This window comes from Hemicordylus capensis, chromosome 2 (assembly GCF_027244095.1).
Source record: "Hemicordylus capensis ecotype Gifberg chromosome 2, rHemCap1.1.pri, whole genome shotgun sequence".
In the NCBI taxonomy this organism is placed as follows: Eukaryota; Metazoa; Chordata; class Lepidosauria; order Squamata; family Cordylidae; genus Hemicordylus; species Hemicordylus capensis.
In genome coordinates, this window is record NC_069658.1 from 200,506,372 (window position 1) to 200,525,341 (window position 18,970).

The window sequence follows — 18,970 nt, forward strand, 5'->3', positions numbered from 1 at the left end:
TTTATTTTCAATTATTCTGTGTATGAGAGCGGGGGGAAGAGAGAAAGAAAGAGAGAGAGAGGGAGGGAGGGAAGGAAGGGAGGAAGGAAGATGCTCTCATCATGGATCAGTGTGTCTAAAGTAACATTTCTGTAGGTCAGATATATAGTTGTAAAGGACTACCGTCTCATATGAACATAGGAAGCTTCCTTCCCGCATTACAAATGGGGGCGGCGGTGGGTGGGTAGAGAGGGAGATGTTAATCTGTGGAGAATCCTGAGCTACAATTCATTTGAACATAATTCATTTGAATGCTTACTCAGGATTAAGGCCCAGTATGTTACAGCCTTATTAACCCTTCAATTCGAAGTTTTAGTTCCTTCTTTCTCGAATGATGAGAGCCAGAATCTTTTCACTCGAGAATTTTACCAGAGACTCTCACAAATGGGGGTTGCCCCATATTGCTTATAGAGACTCACAGTTATACCAGCCACGATCACTCCAGATAATCGCTGTTTAAGTCCAATGGGGGAGGGATTAAGTTTTTGCTTAAAATGTAATTGTGTTTAGCAACTCTGATAGAGTTAAAAGTTCTTTAGTTTGACTGGATTGTGCCCTGTATTCCATGGTTTAGGGCGTAATCGATATGGTGGCAGCCCCAGATAAGGTTTGGAATTAAATCGATCCTGGCAATCGCCGGAGAGGATTGGAGTGTGTGTGTGTGTGTAGCGACAAGTGGATATATATTTACTTATGGATGTTTGTGTTTGGATAGAAATCAATGCATACCTAAATAAATAAAGAAACACGGCCTGCTAGCTAGATAAATAGAAACACACACACACATCTGAAAGAAACAGACAGATACACATCTATATATAGATCTGCATATAGATATCTATATATTTGCATATGTATGATGACAATAATAAATTAGTTCTGAATTATTTGATTGATAAGGGAAAGGTGACTGTTTAGATCGCACGCCTTAAACCACGATTTCCATATCTTGGCATTCCAATCATGCAAAACCGTTACTGCATAGCTGCTCGCTTCCATTGATTTCAAAACATTCTTCATCCGGTGACGCTTGGTCGTAGTATGTTGGAGTAGACGCACTCGCGTTTGAAACGTGCATCTAGATACGTACTTTTAATCCTCTGGCTTGTTTACACTCGAGAGAAAAAGTTGCACCCCACGCCATAGGTAATATAGATTCAACATGCCTGAGTATTTCTATCCTTCTCTTTGTTTCGGGTCAGGAATTCTGGCTTTCTGGGTATCTTTAAGGACACAAAGGTAACGAGCCGACAGGGGGGCTCTGAGGATTTCTCAATCTTTAAAAGCAGTTCTTTGCAATACACTTTCACTGAAGTCTATGGCCAAATTATCACAGACGGAACTACAAGGAGCACACGGTTCCTTATTAGCATCCTCATTTCTCCTCACTAGCCTATTTCATGTAATAATACTTATGATATTCATAATAATTGCTTTCACAAAACCTCACCTAACCTCATAACAGATAATAGTTGTTCATCACAATGAAACGTATTTCTACGAGCCCTGTAATTATGTCTCATCTCAATTAAACATGTGTTTTGGAAAAGGTAAAAGGAGGTCCTAGAAGCAACTATTGAAATGATTTCTTGTTTCACCCTCCCTTTCTGTGAGAAGATTAATTTCGGCTTTGGTTCTTAGATCTTCAGATATGCCCAGGCTGGCTGAAAAGCAACAGCTAAAAAGGCCTTCACATCGTTATATTAAACGGGTGAAAAACAATATTGCCTTGGCATGCCTTTCAGAGCCTTGTGTTATTGTTTCAGCCAAACGTAAACACAGATTCCTAAAGGCAAATGTGGGTTTATTTCGGCCCTCGAAGTGGAATCAGAGGTCTGACTTCTAGACATCCATAAAAGGAGAGATTTTTTAAAGACCCAGAGGCTTTATGATGGAAAGGCCCCTCAGATTCTAAATATAGGGCACGATCCAATCCAGATTACGCATTAACTTACTTGTGAGTTAACAGTCAGGCTGCACACTAGTTTCAGCAGAACAGATTCTAACAGGGATGCAGACACAGGAAAAAGCTTCAGAAGCAACTCCTTAATTTTAATATTATTGTGGAGAGGAGGGAATGCACTTCTGCGGTGAGAAAAATATGTTCTGGAGATTGAAGATATGGATTATTAGGTTTGATGGGGAGGGAATTTAGTAAAATGGGGGGGGGGACTTCTCAAATGTTTGGGGGGATCTGCACCTCTGAATTCAAACACCTGTTTAAGACAACAGTAACCCTTATGCTGCCTTCAGTGCACATTTAACTTGGGGACAAACATTATTGCACTCTTTGAACTCAGTACACTTTATTCCGGAGTGCCTGAGATCTGGCATGTTGAAATCAATGTGACTCCAAAGTGCTTAACTTGGGCTGGATCGTGCCCATGGTCACTATTTTTTCTTCCAGCTCGCTTAATAGAAGAAATACCCATATATAACCTCACCTCAGCTTTGTTTTCAAATGGAAAGAATCTTGATTAATAAACTCAATCGGTTAACATAATCACACAGTAACAAGGCCGGGCCCATAAGAAAGCCCTAGTCCTTATGGCTCCTGCAAGGAATACAAATGTGCCGATCTTTTTATCTTTCCTATCCTTTTCATCTTTATTATCACTCTTGTTAACAACACCAGCGAGGCTTGATACATATATCTCGTTTAAAGGCAGTCAACCATGGAGCTACTGCAGTTGGTTGCTACAGACATATTAATTAATTTATTCTCTCAACAGTAAAATATTGCTGTGTCTCCTTGGTACCTACCAAGTCATATAAAAATCCGATTTTTTTTTTTACCCCTTCTGCAGTTCATTAGGCTTTACCTATAAGTTTCCATTTGAAATGATTTGCTTTAAAACTAATTACTCGTATTCTATTTCATTTCCCAATCTCAGGGTATGAGATGGATTCAAAGGTGGCGTGGGTGGCATATGTTGGTAAACATTGCTAATTATTCCCACTCTGTCTTTATTGTGTATTTATGAACCCAGGCTTATAAAAGGGGGAGAAAATACTCCGTAAAAAGTGCGCTGGCATATTGATGGTAATGGCACGTCTTACTTAGAAGAGTGTAATATCGCTAGAGACAGTGCAAGAGGAGGCAGCATCCGTGGACTTCTCCCCCCACCCCCACCCCCCCCGTTTTGTTTTGGTTTTAACCAATTATCTTCTAAGACATTTCTACTTCGAGAATATAATATTGGGTTCACTCGGCGTGAGGAGGATGAACGGAGGAGGAGAACGACGGCCACCAAGATAAATATCCTCCTTTGCCTCGCCCATTCTGAGATGGCAACAGTTGGGTCACATCCCCTGCACAACATACCAGCTCTACGACGCTTAAGGTGCATCCAAAAGGGCTGTTTTCAGATCGCGGCCAATTAATATAAAACGATTACGCGATTTGGAAGCTCGCATTGCTTCCTAAGCAAACGTACTTGGCAGTTGGTGGCACTGAATGGAAATTCTCACTTCCAAATAAGTGGGGTGATTCGATCTGGGATCTCCCCCCCCCCTCGCAAAAAGGTTGTCGACGTGTTTGGGAGGTTTTTTTAAATGTCTAAGAGTATCTCTTCCTACACCTAATAGGGAAATAAAATGAAATTGAATTGAAAAAGTATCTGGACGATTATTGTTTATCCCTTTTTATCAGACATGATCCAGGCAAAGACAAGCACGTTCAAGTCCCACTGATTTCACTGGAGTGAGTTAAGCTTAACTTAGATTCGTCCTCTTCCTCGACAACGTTGCAATAATTATTGTAGGACAAACTGAAGCATCTGCTTAGCTCTCTCTTTGAAATATATGTCGTGTTAAAGCACCTCATGTTGTTTGGCTCACGCCTATTGCTACTTCTAGTGCAAGTACTTCTGGTATACTATTTATATATCCTCGAAACATATGTACATAACGTTGGCAAGTGTATAATATTCACACCTCTTTTTCAAAAATAATAATAATTATTATTATTGTTTACACAGTCAGACAGGTGGTATTGACTGCTTTGTTTTATCCAGACATTGAGTCTGTTGGTTATTATAGATATCGTCGCAAAATATAGGCTGTTCCCAGTAAAGCTGCTTTTTGTAATTGGCTGATGGTGATTTCTGTGGCCCCTGTGGTGTTGAGGTGCTCTTCAAAGTCTTTTGGAATTGCACCTAGGGCGCCAATTACCACTGGGTATTATTATTATTATTATTATTATTATTATTAGTAGTAGTAGTAGTAGTAGTAGTAGTAGTAGTAGTAGTAATACAAAAAGTCACGATTGCTGACCAGCCACATCTGAGTACAGATTCCTGCATCAAACAGAGCCCTCTATTAATCACTACTAGCTATTTTATGTCCATAAAGAAGATACAGTTGAAACAAAGGCTGCCCTTCTAGAAAATAGACATAATTTGCATGGAACAAACGGAGCTTAGCCTGAACGAATGACCTGCTCTAATGGAGTTTCATTTTGTATTTTAATTTATTTTATTTTGCCTTTCTTTACAGCCAGTGAGGAGTTGCCCAAATAGGAGGAGAAGAGCATGGGAATGTTTGCTGCTGTGACTTCTGTTTTTGGCTACCAATGGTGACAAGATGAAGGCCAAGGCAACGCAAGAGACAGACAGACAACTATGCCATAGACCCGCCGTGAAGTCCAAGACCAAGGCCCGCTGACCCCCCAGCGAGGGACCATTTGTCAAGAAGGAAGACATCCGGTGCTCCTGGGAAGTACGAGAAACAATCTTTCAATTGTCTTACCTGATTCAAAATAGTACTGATTATGAATTCACTGGAAGTAAATATGTGGAATTCATTTCACAGGCTAAGCTTACCGAAACATAAGATGGATATAGGGATGCAGGGATTAGAGAGAGAGAGAGACAGATGGAGAAAAAGACATTGTGGAGGGGGGTGGGGAGGTGGATCTGTGCATATTCTGTATTTGCTCTACTACACAAGGAGGCATGTTCTCCATTATTAGCTTGCACAGTATTTTTTTTTTTTAGGAAAACACGCTGTATGTCCCCTTGTCTGCTTCTATTTGAACAAAGCATTTTATACATACTTCCTACCATTTGGATCACAAAAGCTGTGATCCTGCTTAGGAATAAGTTCCCCTGGAATCAGTGTAAATATGTTAATGTTTGTGGTGTAATATGTAAGAGAGGAACTTGCCTTTAAATTAACTATATACCTTATTGGCCTAGTGTTGTGATGATGCATGTGTAACTTACCTGAAACTAATCAGCACACAAAAGATAACATTTTAATTTCCTTGGGAGGAGGAGAGGGGTAATCTCAGATTCAGTGCTATGTATTACAGCATCCTTCTAAACTGAACAATGGCTATTAAATAAAATTGTTCAAACCCAAAGGGTATATCCTATATTTTTCCAGCTAGGACATAAAACATTTGCTTGCAATCCTCCTGGTATAGGGGACGTCTGTATTAAAAATGCTAACGTATTAATTATTTTTTGATCAAGCGAACATGGTTTTGCATAGATGCATATTCCCTCTGATTTTGCAGTAATTTGTATCTCTGAAATACAACTTAACAAGGTGTGTGTGTATTATTTTTTTACCCCATTGAAGACAGAATTATTTCTTGCAGTTCAGGAGATGGGGGATATACTTTCCTCTTCTTAATGAATTCATTTTAAAGCCACAGCTATGAAATACACCCCTATATAAAAAGAAGCAGCAGCAGCAAGTCAGCCCAGGAACAATATGCACTTTTACTGCGAGCAACAATTTGTCCTAGCTACGCATTGGTAATAAATAAGTTTTATCTATTTGGGTGAGTGTTTAAGCGGCTTTGGAATCAAGCATTCCCTCTTCAAGGTGAACTGATCCACAATTTTCTCCACGATTTATGCCACTATATACAACTCAGACCTGTTGGCCCATGATCCAGTATATTACTCATTCCTACAGAACCTTTAGCAAGCCTGCTATGGCCACGACCTCTCCAGGCACACCTATGGTGAAACAGAGAGAAATTATATCTGCATGGTTCATCTTCAAATACACATCCTGTTGAAGCCAAGGACAAGCCTCCCATTTATCTTAACTGGGTGTAGGTTACATCTCCTGAGTGGAGCATGAGTCTGAGAGGCAGGTATCCCAGTCCTAAACAGATTAACTTGGAAGAAAGTCCCGTTGAGGTTCAGTGGTCATATTTGTGTTGATTCGGAATGAATGGGGCCTGTTCGCCAATAAGTGTGTCAAGTCTTCAATGTTCAAGTAGCTATAGTACAACAACCCTGCAAGGCAGGTCAGTGTTATTATATTGAAGGTTTAACTAGTGGCTTAAAGCCACCTAGTGAGTTTGACTGAGGCAGATTTGAACCGGGGTGACTTTGCTGAACTTGCTTTTGAGTAAACACCTTAGGAGTGAAGCACTGTAAAGGAAAGGGCTCTGTGCACGCTCACAGAGATTCATCCAGACACGTTTCAAAAAGACTAATGCTGCACAACTTCTATAAATTGCGGTATTTAACCCTATTTATACTCAGTTTTTAAGCAGGATACTTTTGAAAACAGTTGAAGTTATTTCTCCTGCACGTTTGTAGAATTCTACTGTCTTCTTGTCTTCAGATTTAAGTCCCTCTGATTTAAAGATGCTCACTTAAACACATTTACTTGGAAGTAAATTCCTTTGAAATCAATGGGTCTTGAAGCTACCGGACAAAGCAAACCACTATTTGGACTCAATCGCATCAAGCTCCAGAAGTACAAAAGTAGTTGTTTACCCACAAAGTCACCATAGGCCCCTGAACAAAGAAACAATGTCTTACTTCAATTTATTTATTTCCCTCAAAAGTCTTTAAGCCAATTTCTGGCCCAGACAAGTTCGTCCACTTCCCTGTCACGGGATAATTTCCTGTTAATTCCATTATACGCCTGGACATCAAGACACTTTAAAAATAATATCACACTCATGGATTGTAGTAATTAATTATTAAGACTAGTCACGTCTCTAGCTAGGAACTTGTCTGTCTTTGTTAAAAAGCGCTTTCCTAGGTTTCCTTTTAAGGTCGAACCACTTCTCTTTCTTATCAGCACTGTCGAAGGCCCTTCACAGTACACAGTATACTGAAACAGTCTTTCTAGTTTTCAGGCGTCAATATTATCTCTGTTCAGAAGGGGGCGTTGCGGGGGGGGGGATATTTGAGTAAAACCATCACAAATCCATAGCTGTTTGGTGGAATGTCTTCCTTTCCTAAAGCATCTCTAGTATAGGAGTGCAAGGCCTCTATTCAGTCTGGCACCTTTTCTAAGAAAGCTATGAGGAAAAAATACATACGCTCACACACGACCCAGCCATTAAGAACTGGACCTATGAAGAATCTATAGAAGAGTCCTTGATTAACAGGACTCTCACGTGCTCGTCGCAGCCGAAGCACTATCTATCTATCTATCTATCTATCTATCTATCTATCTATCTATCTGTCTGTAAAACGTTGTTCAGGAGTGTGAGCTTGGTAGACTGTTAACCTTTTCGTGGTGGATCTGCTGAACGGTGGACAAAGCCATATCATATTAATTTAAAGATTAACCTGACACAATCTTTAGGGAATTAATTGGCTGGGATACCAAGAGGGAGTAGAGCGAAGATAAAACACTAACACACCAATTTGAGATGAAATGAATATAACCTTTCTCTATGGGATCAAAATCCAAAAACGTTTTTTCCAAAAGCGTGGTAAACCTCATTTCAAGCGCGTCTTCCTTACTGAAGAAGACCACCCTCCTACTAAGAAGGAAGGAAGGAAGCCCAAACCACGATGATTATACATGTTATTTTAAAATGTCCTCTTGTTGTTACTTGGGGATGCTTTACTTGGGTTCCGGAAGGGGCAAAAAGAGAGTTTCTAACAAAAATGTGTCTGGAGCCCACAATTAATGCAACAATCACAAATATATTCTCAGGTAAAATATAACATGTGTGACTAATTTACTCTTCTTGTTTCTTGGATATTCCTTTAAGAATGTGTGTCTTTCATACTTTAGCGACACCTCTCCGATTTTATAGCACATTTAATTTTTTGTAAAAAAGAAAACGTGATCTATATGCTTCCGAAGGTTTCATTGGCTTGTTTTATTTTTTACTCTTTTATTAAGCTTGCTTCCTCCGATAGTAAATCACCAGCTAGAGGTTTGAGCCATTTTATTTATTATCAGAAATCACATAATAATACATTCAATTTATCATCATCATCATCATTATTGTGAAACAACTTTTTACATGACTATATAAAGCCGGGGAAACGTGCTATGACAGACATTTGCATAGGCCCTACATATAATAGCTTGAGGTAAGAAACATTACATATGGACTATATTGCGAACGATGCATATTTAACAACAGCTGGAAACTAGACTAGAGAATAACAAGCAAAGAACCGAGCCACAGACACGGAGAACTAACACAGGACGAACAGAATTCACACGGAATAATCCTTTAAAGCAATCTGGAAGAGAATATTGCATATATTTCAACTTCTTCTTTTGTTTAATTTATCACTTGTTCTTTTTAATCATTGGAGTGGCAGTTGAGCATCGTCTCGTGTATCCAGTTGCACGTCAAAGAGACGATTCTGAACAATTCGGTTCTTGCTGGTGGTTCAGGTATATCTATTTCAAAGCGCAGAAGTCCCTCTCCTTCACTGTAGTTCGAAATTGCTCTCGGCACGTAAAATATTAAGACAGTCTCTGCTCTCTCGCTCTCTCTCATACACACACTCCCCCCCCCCGCTTTTTTTTACCTTCCCAGTTGATGGGATTTAAGCCCAGCACTGCACTATAACATTGCCCCGTAAACGCCTGTTAAATCAACCAGCACAAGCTTCATACTTCAAAAACGCAAACTCTGAGAACAGCCGGCCAATAATATATCGCAGGTTTGCAAAAGGAGGAGACGGTAGTGGGGCAGGAGGGACACTGAAGCTTTTTCTTTTGAGTTCGTATTGATAATCGTTGGAAAGCTGGTCTTGTGGCAGTAAGCATGATTTGTCCCCTTAGCTAAGCAGGGTCCACCCTGGTTGAATATGGATGGGAGACTTGGTGTGTGAGCGCTGTAAGATATTCCCCTCAGGGGGTGGAGCTGCTCTGGGAAGAGCAGAAGGTTTCAAGTTCCCTCCCTGGCTTCTCCAAGATAAGGCTGAGAGAGATCCCTGCCTGCAACCTTGGAGAAGCCGCTGCCAGTCCGTGTAGACAATACTGAGCTAGACAGACCAATGGTCTGACTCAGTATATGGCAGCTTCCTATGTTCCTATGCCCTCCTCATTTCCACGTAAACCCCCACCACCTCAATCAAGGATTCCTCTCATTTATATATAATAATCACACTTCAGTGGCTCCAGATCGTAATTTTGAAAGAAAACGCTGTTTGTTTTTTCAAATACAAACAAGAAAGCTGGTTTGCAATCGATTATGTCAATGCTGCTCCTTAGGCTATTTCAGAGGCTGCTCTGTTAAAAGGAAATGAGTCTCCCCTCAACAAAGATGGAGCCGAAGGCTATCGTTCGGGTTCTTCAAGGTACCCACCTTTAGCCTTCCTCTCCCTTACCCCCCACACATTCCTTGTTCATTGCACATAACTGCAGAAAAATATATAGATCACACACGTATTTATTGCACAACATTGTGATTCGCTACCGATTCTTTTGCAGAAACTCACGGCAAGAGGTGACTCTTTCTACACAAAGGCGACTTTGATGGGAGGAGGATCCTTGGTTGGGGAGGTATGGTGTTCTTCCTCCAGAAAGATATTAGAGTAGCCTAAAGATCTGTGGGAATCGGGAGGTGCAGTGCGAACGGCATGGGAACGCAGACTTAAAGAAAAGGCTGCCAGAAAAAGTGGGGGGGGGGGGAAGAGGCATTTTAAGGACTAGACTGCATCCTTTGCAGCTCGTAAAGGCAAAGCATTCCTGCCACCGGTCATGACCGTGAACGCCGGGACGGGGAGCCACGTGGTGACGACTTCAGCCTTGCCCAGAAAACGTTGCCTTTGTCATAAAATTAATCCCCTCTGATATAAAACGAATGAAGCAAAGCTTGTAGTAGCAAACTCTCTGCTAGACCGTCTTGACCCCCCTCACCCTGTTTTGCTCCAGTCGCTCATTTCTATCCCCCCAACAGACTTTTTTTTTTAAGTATGTAATTACGAACTCCGCAGAACTGAACGAGAATGGAAGCAAAGGCTCCTCCTAGATCTCAATGGAACTGACTCCCAAGCAAAGCGTCTAGGGTCGGATCCCTGTCCCGTTACTTTCAGCACTGCCGTCTCCACCCCTCTCCCCCACCTCGCTCCAAATAGCCAGTGGGATCACTGAGGAGTTTAAGGAATGCACAAGCCTGACAGCCCAACAGCAAATCTAACGGTTGTTTTCTACAGGAAATGATAACATGTGTGCAAACAAAACAGATGATGGACCAGGCAAACTCCCCCGAGTCCCCCCACATCCCGCTCGGGGCCGTTCTATAAGGAGAAGTGTAAGGGAGGGCGTCAGTGGAGGAACTGAAGGGATGGGGACTAGTTACCGTATATCCCCATAAGCAGAATCTGGTGTGTAGGGGGAAGTAAGGCGACACACCCCATAAATGTTCACAGTCGGCAGCTGCTGCCTGTGAAGAATCAGGAATGAAAATAAGAGGTGTGTGTGTGCGCTCGCTCGCGCGCGCGCACACACACACAGATAATTCTTAACAAGAGCGAGTATCACAGCAGCCGCTAGATTACTCTCTCTCTTAAATTCTTCTTCATTTGTAATTCAATGCCTAACCAAATATGAGGGGGAGGGGTGAGCGCCTTCATTTCGAAAATAGCAACAATTAAAGAAAGAGTGCATGTTAGAAGATCTCTCTCTTCGAAGGGGGCAAGCTATGAATAACTTAATTAACTCCTAGGGGCTGCTTACTAGTTAATGTATAAAGAGAGGGCATTCCCCCCGCCCCCCTCAGCATCATCTTGATCTCCAGTAGACGCAACACCAGAATAAGCAGCACAAAGATTCCTTCGGCGGAGCTATTATCAAAACACAAATTGAAATTATTCTTAAGCATTCTCTGGGTATGGGGTGGGGGCGGAACGGGGAGGAGAAAAGCAAGGCAGGCAGCCTACTTAGCCAGGATTGGAGAGGTAGTCCCTCTGAAAGGTCCCGTTTATAATCAGGTAATGCGATCCGTTAGGGGCATCTCCTTGATTTATTTGTTCATGTATTTGTCTCAAAGCCTTTTAGCTGTTGCAGGCTCAGTATTCGCATGTTTACTTGAAAGTAAGTCCTACTCAGTTCCATAGGGCTTTACCTCCAAGGAAGAGTGCGGAGATTGGCAGCCTTAGAAGTGTGTGTGCATATAAACAGGAGAGGGTGGAGGTCTTCTTCCTCTCATCCTCACACTACCTTCTCATAATACAACATCCGAGTAGCACCAGGCTCCGTTGATTTCCTAAGCACAGGAGCAGCCAGCGACAGAACTGGGTCAGCGTATATGTGTCTGGTGCCTTTACAGACACATACATATGGAGGGACACTAAATTTGGGACAGTCGCAGTAAATATAGATATATTCTGCTACCTATAGGTGTGGAACTCTATTTCGCCGTCAGACTTCCCTGGAAAATAAACTCTGGCAAACATAAAACACTGGCTAGCCATTCTCCGTAAGAATGGTTACAGCTGATTTAAGATGAATGCCACATCCACTTAAGCCTTTACTCTAGAGAATGAAAAATCCCAACCCACTAAACCGACCACATACTGCAGGACAGTGACTTTGCTTCCAAGAATACTGCCTTTCAGCGATCTGGGCTATCTACCAACAATAAAGCCTCCGAGAAACAAAGCAGGGAGCCCTGCTGCTGAGAGGGAAAACCATACCTGTGAATGTCTGTACACGCAAAAGGGACACGGTTGTCGAGACTCAGAACTTACATTCAGAACATACTCCACACTCCTGAAAGATCCCTAACCGTAGAAAGTTAAGCGGATTAATCGATGGAGGGGGATATTTTCTCCATATTCACATTTGGGTCTTTCCGGACAGGTCCAGGGGCGGAACCAAAACATTTACACACACACGCACGCACGCCTGTTGTTGGGCTTCTGAAAAGGATACTGATTTGTTTTTCCTTTAAAAACAGAGAAAGAAAATAATAGCAATTGGCTATTCAGACCAGATCAGGTAAGAGTCCCGGGACCATCAGCTGTAATGAAGGCTAGGAGAGTTTCTGTGATTACCCAATATGGACTTGTCTGAACTTTAAAAGAAAGAAAGGGCTTGCTCTCTCAGAAGGAGTCTTTTCTTTTTCATACGCCGGTTCTGGAACCAGATCTTCACCTGCTGGTCACTCAGGTTTAACCGATCTGAAAGCTCCCTCCTTCTTTGGCGAGTAATGAATTCATTGACCATAAACTCCCCTTCCAGCTCCGCTAGTTGCAGTTTGGAATAGGGTTTTCGCTTTTTCCGGGACCTTGTGTGCATCGGGTACCAGGGAGCACCTACGAACAGCGTGATGGAAAGGAGATTTAACACGTGGGGAGTGGAGAGAAAGACAGATAGATAGAAAGCATGTTTCAAACACGAAAATCCTCTCCCTCCTCCCCTTGACCCGAGTTTACATCGCTAGTTCTTTGATAATGTGACACCCGTTTCCATACACTATGGGCTGAGCGGCTTCAGCCTCGGGAAAGAAACGAAAAGCAACGCAAAGCCGACATCTGAGTTTTAGATGTCAAGCTGCAGGACTCCTCTGTCACACATACCACATCAACCATACGTTGTGGGTTCTTGGAAGGAAGGGCTAGGGTCGAGATCGGAGGCGATAGAGACCAGCTAACATTTGCTCACACGCACACATGCCTCATGTTACCGGGTGTGTGTGTCTTATGATTCTGATTCCTTTTCTTTCAAAAGAAGGAGAAGGAGAAGGAAATATTCCAACTGACTATTCAGACCATATCGAGTAAAAGACCGGAGCCGTCAACTAGAAAATCTCTGTGGTTACCCGATATGGACTTAAAGCAGCCAATGGGCTGATGTGAATTAGAAGTTAGGTTTGAGGGAAGCAAATCTGGAATTCAGAGACGAGGGAGCCTCAGTCCTCGAGTCCCAAAGCGGGGTTCTGCTGAGGGGAAAGCAACATTTATCCAGAGGCGCTTCACAAGGGACGGGAACCAGCCAGCCTTTCCCCGAAGTGTTGCTCAGAACAGGAGAAGGCATATAACGGGAAGCTTATGACAGGGATTTTTCTCTCTCCTCCTTCTAATGGCGCCTCAGTGTTGGGTGGAGGTATTTTTATAGCGTCTTCCCGATTTTGCATGGGAAGGGGCTGAAGAGGTGGGGAGGGGAAGAGCAGAAGGGTTTTAAAAGCAGGTTTTATGTGGGGCTTGGCATCCTCCTCACAAAGGTATCCCTCCATATTTCCACCTGAGATGGCATATCCTGACTGGGTCCAGCTCACAGTTTTAAAGAATAACCTTTGAAGTTTCCTCCCCCACCGCACCCCACCCCTGCCCCGGCAAAGGCTCCTCCAGTCACACTTCTGCGAAATCTTAAAATACCTCATTTCATTTCTTTTGCAAGCGCTCCATGCACCCTGTGGCAAATGGTCCGGAGGGGCGGGCTTGTTAGAACAGGGAAGGGAGAGAGAGAGGAGAATGGAAATCGGTCTGTCTGTCTATCTGGGCCATCGCGATCTCTTTTATGGGATATTTACATGTTTATAGGCTTTTCTTTTAAAAGAAGCACCACCTAATAAAGCACGAGGCATTTGAGTGCTACCCCTAGTGGCCTCGGCACAAATAGGCATGCTTCAACCCAGCTGCTAATTTCATGGAATTTATAACAGCGAGAGTCGCGAGCAGACTTTGCAAGCGCGCGCGCAAGACACAGAGCGAGAGGAAGAAAGAGAGAGAGAGAGAGAGAGAGAGAGAGAGAATATTCAACATAAGAAGAGGCATAAGCATAAATTCGCTTTTCTGGCGTTCTGTTTCCTGGTCGCAGGTTCTTACCCCCGGTGGAAAGATTGCTTCCTTGGTTGATAGGGGAAACCATTGTGGACGGCTCGCTGGTGGCGCCCTTATTCCCTTCATTGAGTAAGGAGGAGCTGGAGTCTGACTCCAAGGACTGACAAGAAGGGGGGTCGTGGGACACCGCCTCAGTAGCCGGATAGTCAAATTTCCCGAAATTGCCGCTCATTCCATTGGGGATCCCCGATTCGAGGGGCATCAAGGCATTGTCCCTAACCCTCTCTTCCCTTTTGAGGGGCGCGTTCTCGGAGCACGCCTCCCTATAGTAGCACTTGCTTTCTTCCACTCTAGCTAAGTCGCAGGCTCTGCTGAAGGAAGGGTTAATGGACACGGGGCTGCTGAGATAGGGCTGGGGGTATCCGTTGCACGGCTCTGAGGATGCCCAGGGCAAAGAACAGACATTGTCCCTTCTTGGGTAGGAGAGAGACGGTAAGCCGGGCAGCTGTCCTCCGGAGGCTCGGAAATTGGGGAAATAGAAGGTGTCTCCCGTATGGATGTTCACCAACGGTCCCACAAACCCAGGATTAAGGAGATTATGTTCGCCCATTTCCGCGGGCCTGACCAAGAGCTTCTAGTTTATTGCTATCTGACATTAAACATAGTTAAACCTAAAGGTCCACCCGATTGGTCCGGAGGGGTCACGTGGGCGCCAACTTGCGTTGGAGAAAGGGTGCCACCCACCCATCGCAATTTGAGACAAAACAAAACATTAAGTTCTGTCTTTCGGTATTTTATATGCTTTAAAAAAAAAAATCATAAAACATTTTATAAAATAAAACAACGAGCTTTAAGCACTGGCCTGAGAAACCCAAAGTATTGTAAATTTTTTCTCCTAGTCAAGCAATGACACCCTTCTCCCCCAGCTGCGTTCAGGGTCCCTTCAACAGCTGGCAAAATTAAGCAATTTTCTCATTAATTAGCTCCTTTATTAACTAAAACAGTTGAAATTTACAATATCTCCCAATAAATTACTATTAGATATTGTGTCATATAAAGTTTACAGGCTCTTTAAGGAGACGAATGAGCCTAACCGCAACAGGCTCATATTTACAGATGATAGGGTGGAAGAGTTTTAAAATACCTCCAATTCTTCCACCTTTTTCTTTCCTTTTCCCAGTCATAGGACATCAGGTTATTTTTTAAAACAAACAAACAAACAAACACAGAATCCTCAAATTAAGGCGCAATGGAATTTTTCTCTAGGAAAAGGCAAATCTGACCATCGCGAGTTCTCGATGTCTTTTAGATGAAAGATCCTCCTTCCGAAATGAGATATATTAAACAAAGGGAAGGGGGGTCCCCCGCCCCCCATGTCTCACCTGTCATAACACGAAGAAACATTACCGGCCCTTCAATTAGCATCCATTCAAAGTTACAAAAAACAGTTCTAAATGAAGTTCTATCTGTAGGGGGATAAGGGGGGGGACCCAAAAGAGTTGGTTCTGTCTAAATGGCAACTGCTGGGGGCGTTATCCAAGCAAACAGATAGAGACCTAGCTCTGGGAAAGGAACCTTAAAAGGGAATTCGGATTTAGAAAGACTCAAATCTCACCGTTTTAGAAAACAAAGGAAAGCGTAGTTATTTTTTTTCGGGGGGGGGAGAAAATAGGGGTTTAATTAAAAAAGGAATCTGAGGAATTTTCGCTACCAACTACCCAGACTACTGAGCTCCACGGCAAATTACCGTAAATACTCACGTATAGGTAAAATTGGATTTTCCGGAGGAAAGAAAATCTGTTCCCCACCCAGCCACTCCAACTCAAGTGAAAAACTGAAACCGGGAATTAAAAGCGATACACATACTTTTAAAAATGCTACTTTGAGGTGCAAGAATCCAGAATTCTTGAAATTCCACTGACCAGGTTATGCTGGGCTTCCTTTACATGAGTGTCTACTCCCTCTTATCCCGACACGCTCACTAGTTTAGTTTCCCCTGCCTTGTAGGAAGGGGAGAAATCACGTGCTAATCAAATAAACACTTTTATTTCCTACTTCTATTAAAGGGGCAACTCTTTAATATTCCAAAGTCCTTTTCCACGTGCCCCCTCATGCAGCTATATGCAAATAAGTAGGCATCCATTCTGGCACAGATCTTTATGTGAGATCTCTGTGTCCAGCTAAGCACGGTTAACCCGTGATTACTTAAGGTTTGTACAATCTCTTCTTTTTAACCTTTTCAGATGCAACAGAGCAGTTCCTTGCATTTCGTTCTTTAACAGGATGTACTTTATATCTCTTTTGACCCTTTTTCCTGCATGGAGCAAATTAGTTTATAGTCCAGCAAGCCAGGGATCGTTGTAGACTGACTGCATATAAATTCGTGTGTGTGTGTATTAATGGTTCTTTGTTTTGATCTTTCTAGACGATATTCTCTATAAGGCGTTGCTTTAAAGGCTTCGTGGCTTTGTTCTCTTATCGATAATGGAAGAGTAACCTAAGTTCCCCAGATGTCTCAAGGAGCTATTTCATTCCTTGTTACATTCGCTCTACAGAACCAGCAGTGACGACCACAGGACAAAGTAAACAATGGTTGTACACAGATCGGGCTTTAATTTCACATATTCTCTATATAATAGAGTATACTCCCCCACCCGTCCAAGAAACCATTGCTATTGTTTGCAGTGAGCCCCTTCAACATGAAAATAACGTATGTGATACTCTAAATGATCTATGGTCTGTGCAATCCTACACACACAAACAGTCAGGACTGCTTCATTCTCATTGATCTGAACGGGGTTTCAAGAGCATTACTGGGGGTGCAGGATTGCAGTTGTTCTCAGGAAACAAGTTCAAAAATGCGCGCGCACACACTTAATTTGCAAGGGGTGGTGGTGGTGGGGGAAGGCTCACATTGCAATCATTGTGTCTAGAAAAACTGCATGTTTCTATGGTGAATTGTTGCCACGAAGGATGCGCGTTTCGGTGGGGGGAAAATTCTAATGATGATTAAGTTGCGGATGTGGGGAGGGGGGCGGTATCTTCAGCTTAGCGTTGGAAGATAATGTAATTACTTTACTGCAGACCTTAAAATAAAACATTCGAAAGACTGGGCGAAAGCTTCCTCATGAATATTTTATCTTACTAATTTAAGAAACAACAACAAAAAATCATTCCTTTGGAGGGAATGTATATATGACTATTTTCCATAGGGCGATGTAAAGGGGCTTTCCATGTTGGTTTTTCAGGGGGAACCTCAACCCCAAGTCTTATATCAGAATATTTTAACCATGCCACCAAAGATCCTGCATAATGAGTTTCTGAGGGGTTTGTAGGGCGGGGGATAACCAAACAAACAAAACCCCAACTAGGCCTTGAATTTATAACGAAGGCAAAGTGCAGGTACCTCAACAAAGAAAAAAAGGGTGTGGGGGGAGATATCTTTCGAAACTCTGAGCCAGATGAAGATATTATTTGGAGTGTCCTATCTTTGGTTTCAAGAAATTCTTAGGTTTCTACGGAAGCCTGGAGCCCTCCCTTCGTAAGACCTGCTTTGAAAAGGGGGCGCAGAAGAAAGCCTAACAGGAGCGGAGATGGCGCTTCAGCCAGTTCAAGGTCACTGTCTAGTGTATTAAATGGGTTCTACATCTTATGCAAATGACTGTCTTGGAAAGGCACCAGCCACTGCCAGAGGAGAGAGAAAAAGTCCCTCACTCTAGGCAACAGTTCGCTACTATTCTGCGACTCGCAGGAAATTTCTGTCAAAGATCATCTTCAGCATCCCTAGGATCTGCAACTAGGAAAATTAACTTTTCTTATTTTCCATTAAAGCACAGCCCCCTTTCCCGCCAACTTGTAGCTGTTCGCCCTTCTCTTCCCTGACTTTGCCCCCTCCTAAACTTTTCTCTCTTAAAAAACACTCAAAGTCTTTTAAAAGGGCCATCTCATAGATTCCACATCAAATTATTAAAATATCACATGGAAAAAGATAGTTCGGCAACCTGTCAGTCTGCTGCAGGAAAGGACAATTGAACTTAACCCTCTGGTGGAAAATTCCTTTCCGCAACATAAAAAACGACAGTGTATTCAGTTTTCTCCCCTTTTAACACCCGAAGACGTCTCAAATTCACTTTTGTAAGTAAGTTACCAAGCAACCCCATCCTATTTTTAATCGAATGGCTTTATTATTGAGCGCACACACAACTCAAACCTTGTCTTTAAATTTTGTCCCATCCTTGGAAACTGGAAATTGAGGCCAGAAGAAAATATATATTAAAAGCTCTCCTTGAAGTTGGATATGACCACTGGAGATTACTGAACTGGTCCTACTTGAGTGCGGAACTAAAATAATCCTAACTGGATAGTTTTTAGGAGATTCGGAGAGCGGGGGGCAGATGAAAAAGAAACGAGGGAAAGGAATACACGAAGGCAAAGAAATGCAGAGAGTGTAAATCTTTAGGAAAACTTCTCTGACACTGTTTCCATTTCCAAAATTATCTATTTAAAACTAAGCAACAGTGGAGATGTACCGTGGTTTAGTTTAAAACGAAGAATGTTTTTACATGGGCTTTGATAAATAGACAGATTACAAGTCTAGAGATTCTGCCTAGAGACTCTCCTAGTGCACTTTAAGAGTTAAATGCTCACGATGCAGCTACGTTTTCCCCAACACTGCCAGCAGAGGCTATCATTCTCCTGCTGGATTTATGTAAACTGATGCCTGCATCTTCCGTAAAGTCAAGGTATAGATCTAGGAAAGGGGACGAAAAGAATACATTTCGGTTTGGGGTTTTTGGGTCAGACCGTTCTGCCTTATTGTGTCATATATGTTACAGGGGGGAAATCAGTTTAATCCTAAATACATTTTATGGAAATAATTTATTTCAAGGAGACTTACTCCTAAGTAGAATGTTGTAAATCCCAGCCTCCACAAAGTGCCCTTAGACTTACTGTAGAGTTATACCATA

At 42.5% G+C, this 18,970-nt stretch overlaps 1 protein-coding gene and 1 long non-coding RNA gene across 3 annotated transcripts; one reads left to right on the forward strand and one right to left on the reverse strand.

Annotated features, from left to right (window-relative positions):
- Nucleotides 1-1,053: 1,053 nt before the first annotated feature.
- On the forward strand, nucleotides 1,054-5,404 carry LOC128346931 (uncharacterized). Its single transcript, XR_008317304.1, has 2 exons — nucleotides 1,054-1,185; nucleotides 4,537-5,404. It is a non-coding gene; the product is annotated as an uncharacterized LOC128346931 (long non-coding RNA).
- A 3,177-nt stretch (nucleotides 5,405-8,581) lies between these two features.
- On the reverse strand, nucleotides 8,582-14,613 carry HOXC12 (homeobox C12). Of its 2 annotated transcripts, XR_008317258.1 has the most exons (3): nucleotides 14,049-14,613; nucleotides 12,154-12,536; nucleotides 8,582-8,648 (listed from the first exon to the last, which is right to left on the reverse strand). XR_008317258.1 is itself a non-coding variant. In XM_053300634.1 (2 exons), the coding sequence occupies exons 1-2, from the start codon at nucleotides 14,611-14,613 to the stop codon at nucleotides 12,298-12,300; spliced, it is 804 nt and encodes a 267-aa protein (XP_053156609.1). In that variant the 3' UTR covers nucleotides 11,789-12,297. The 2 variants fall into 2 exon arrangements, 1 of the variants encoding a protein (XP_053156609.1); XM_053300634.1 differs by lacking the exon at nucleotides 8,582-8,648 and having other exon boundaries at nucleotides 11,789-12,536.
- Between the last annotated feature and the right edge of the window lie 4,357 nt (nucleotides 14,614-18,970).

What these genes read in the sequence shown, in the direction of transcription:
- HOXC12 (XM_053300634.1), bottom strand. Translation starts at nt 14,613, where the DNA reads ATGGGCGAACATAATCTCCTTAATCCTGGGTTTGTGGGACCGTTGGTG. An exon ending in AAGCAATCTTTCCACCGGGG is followed by an intron (nt 12,537 to 14,048) that starts GTAAGAACCTGC and finishes CGCTGTTCGTAG; the next exon opens with GTGCTCCCTGGTACCCGATG.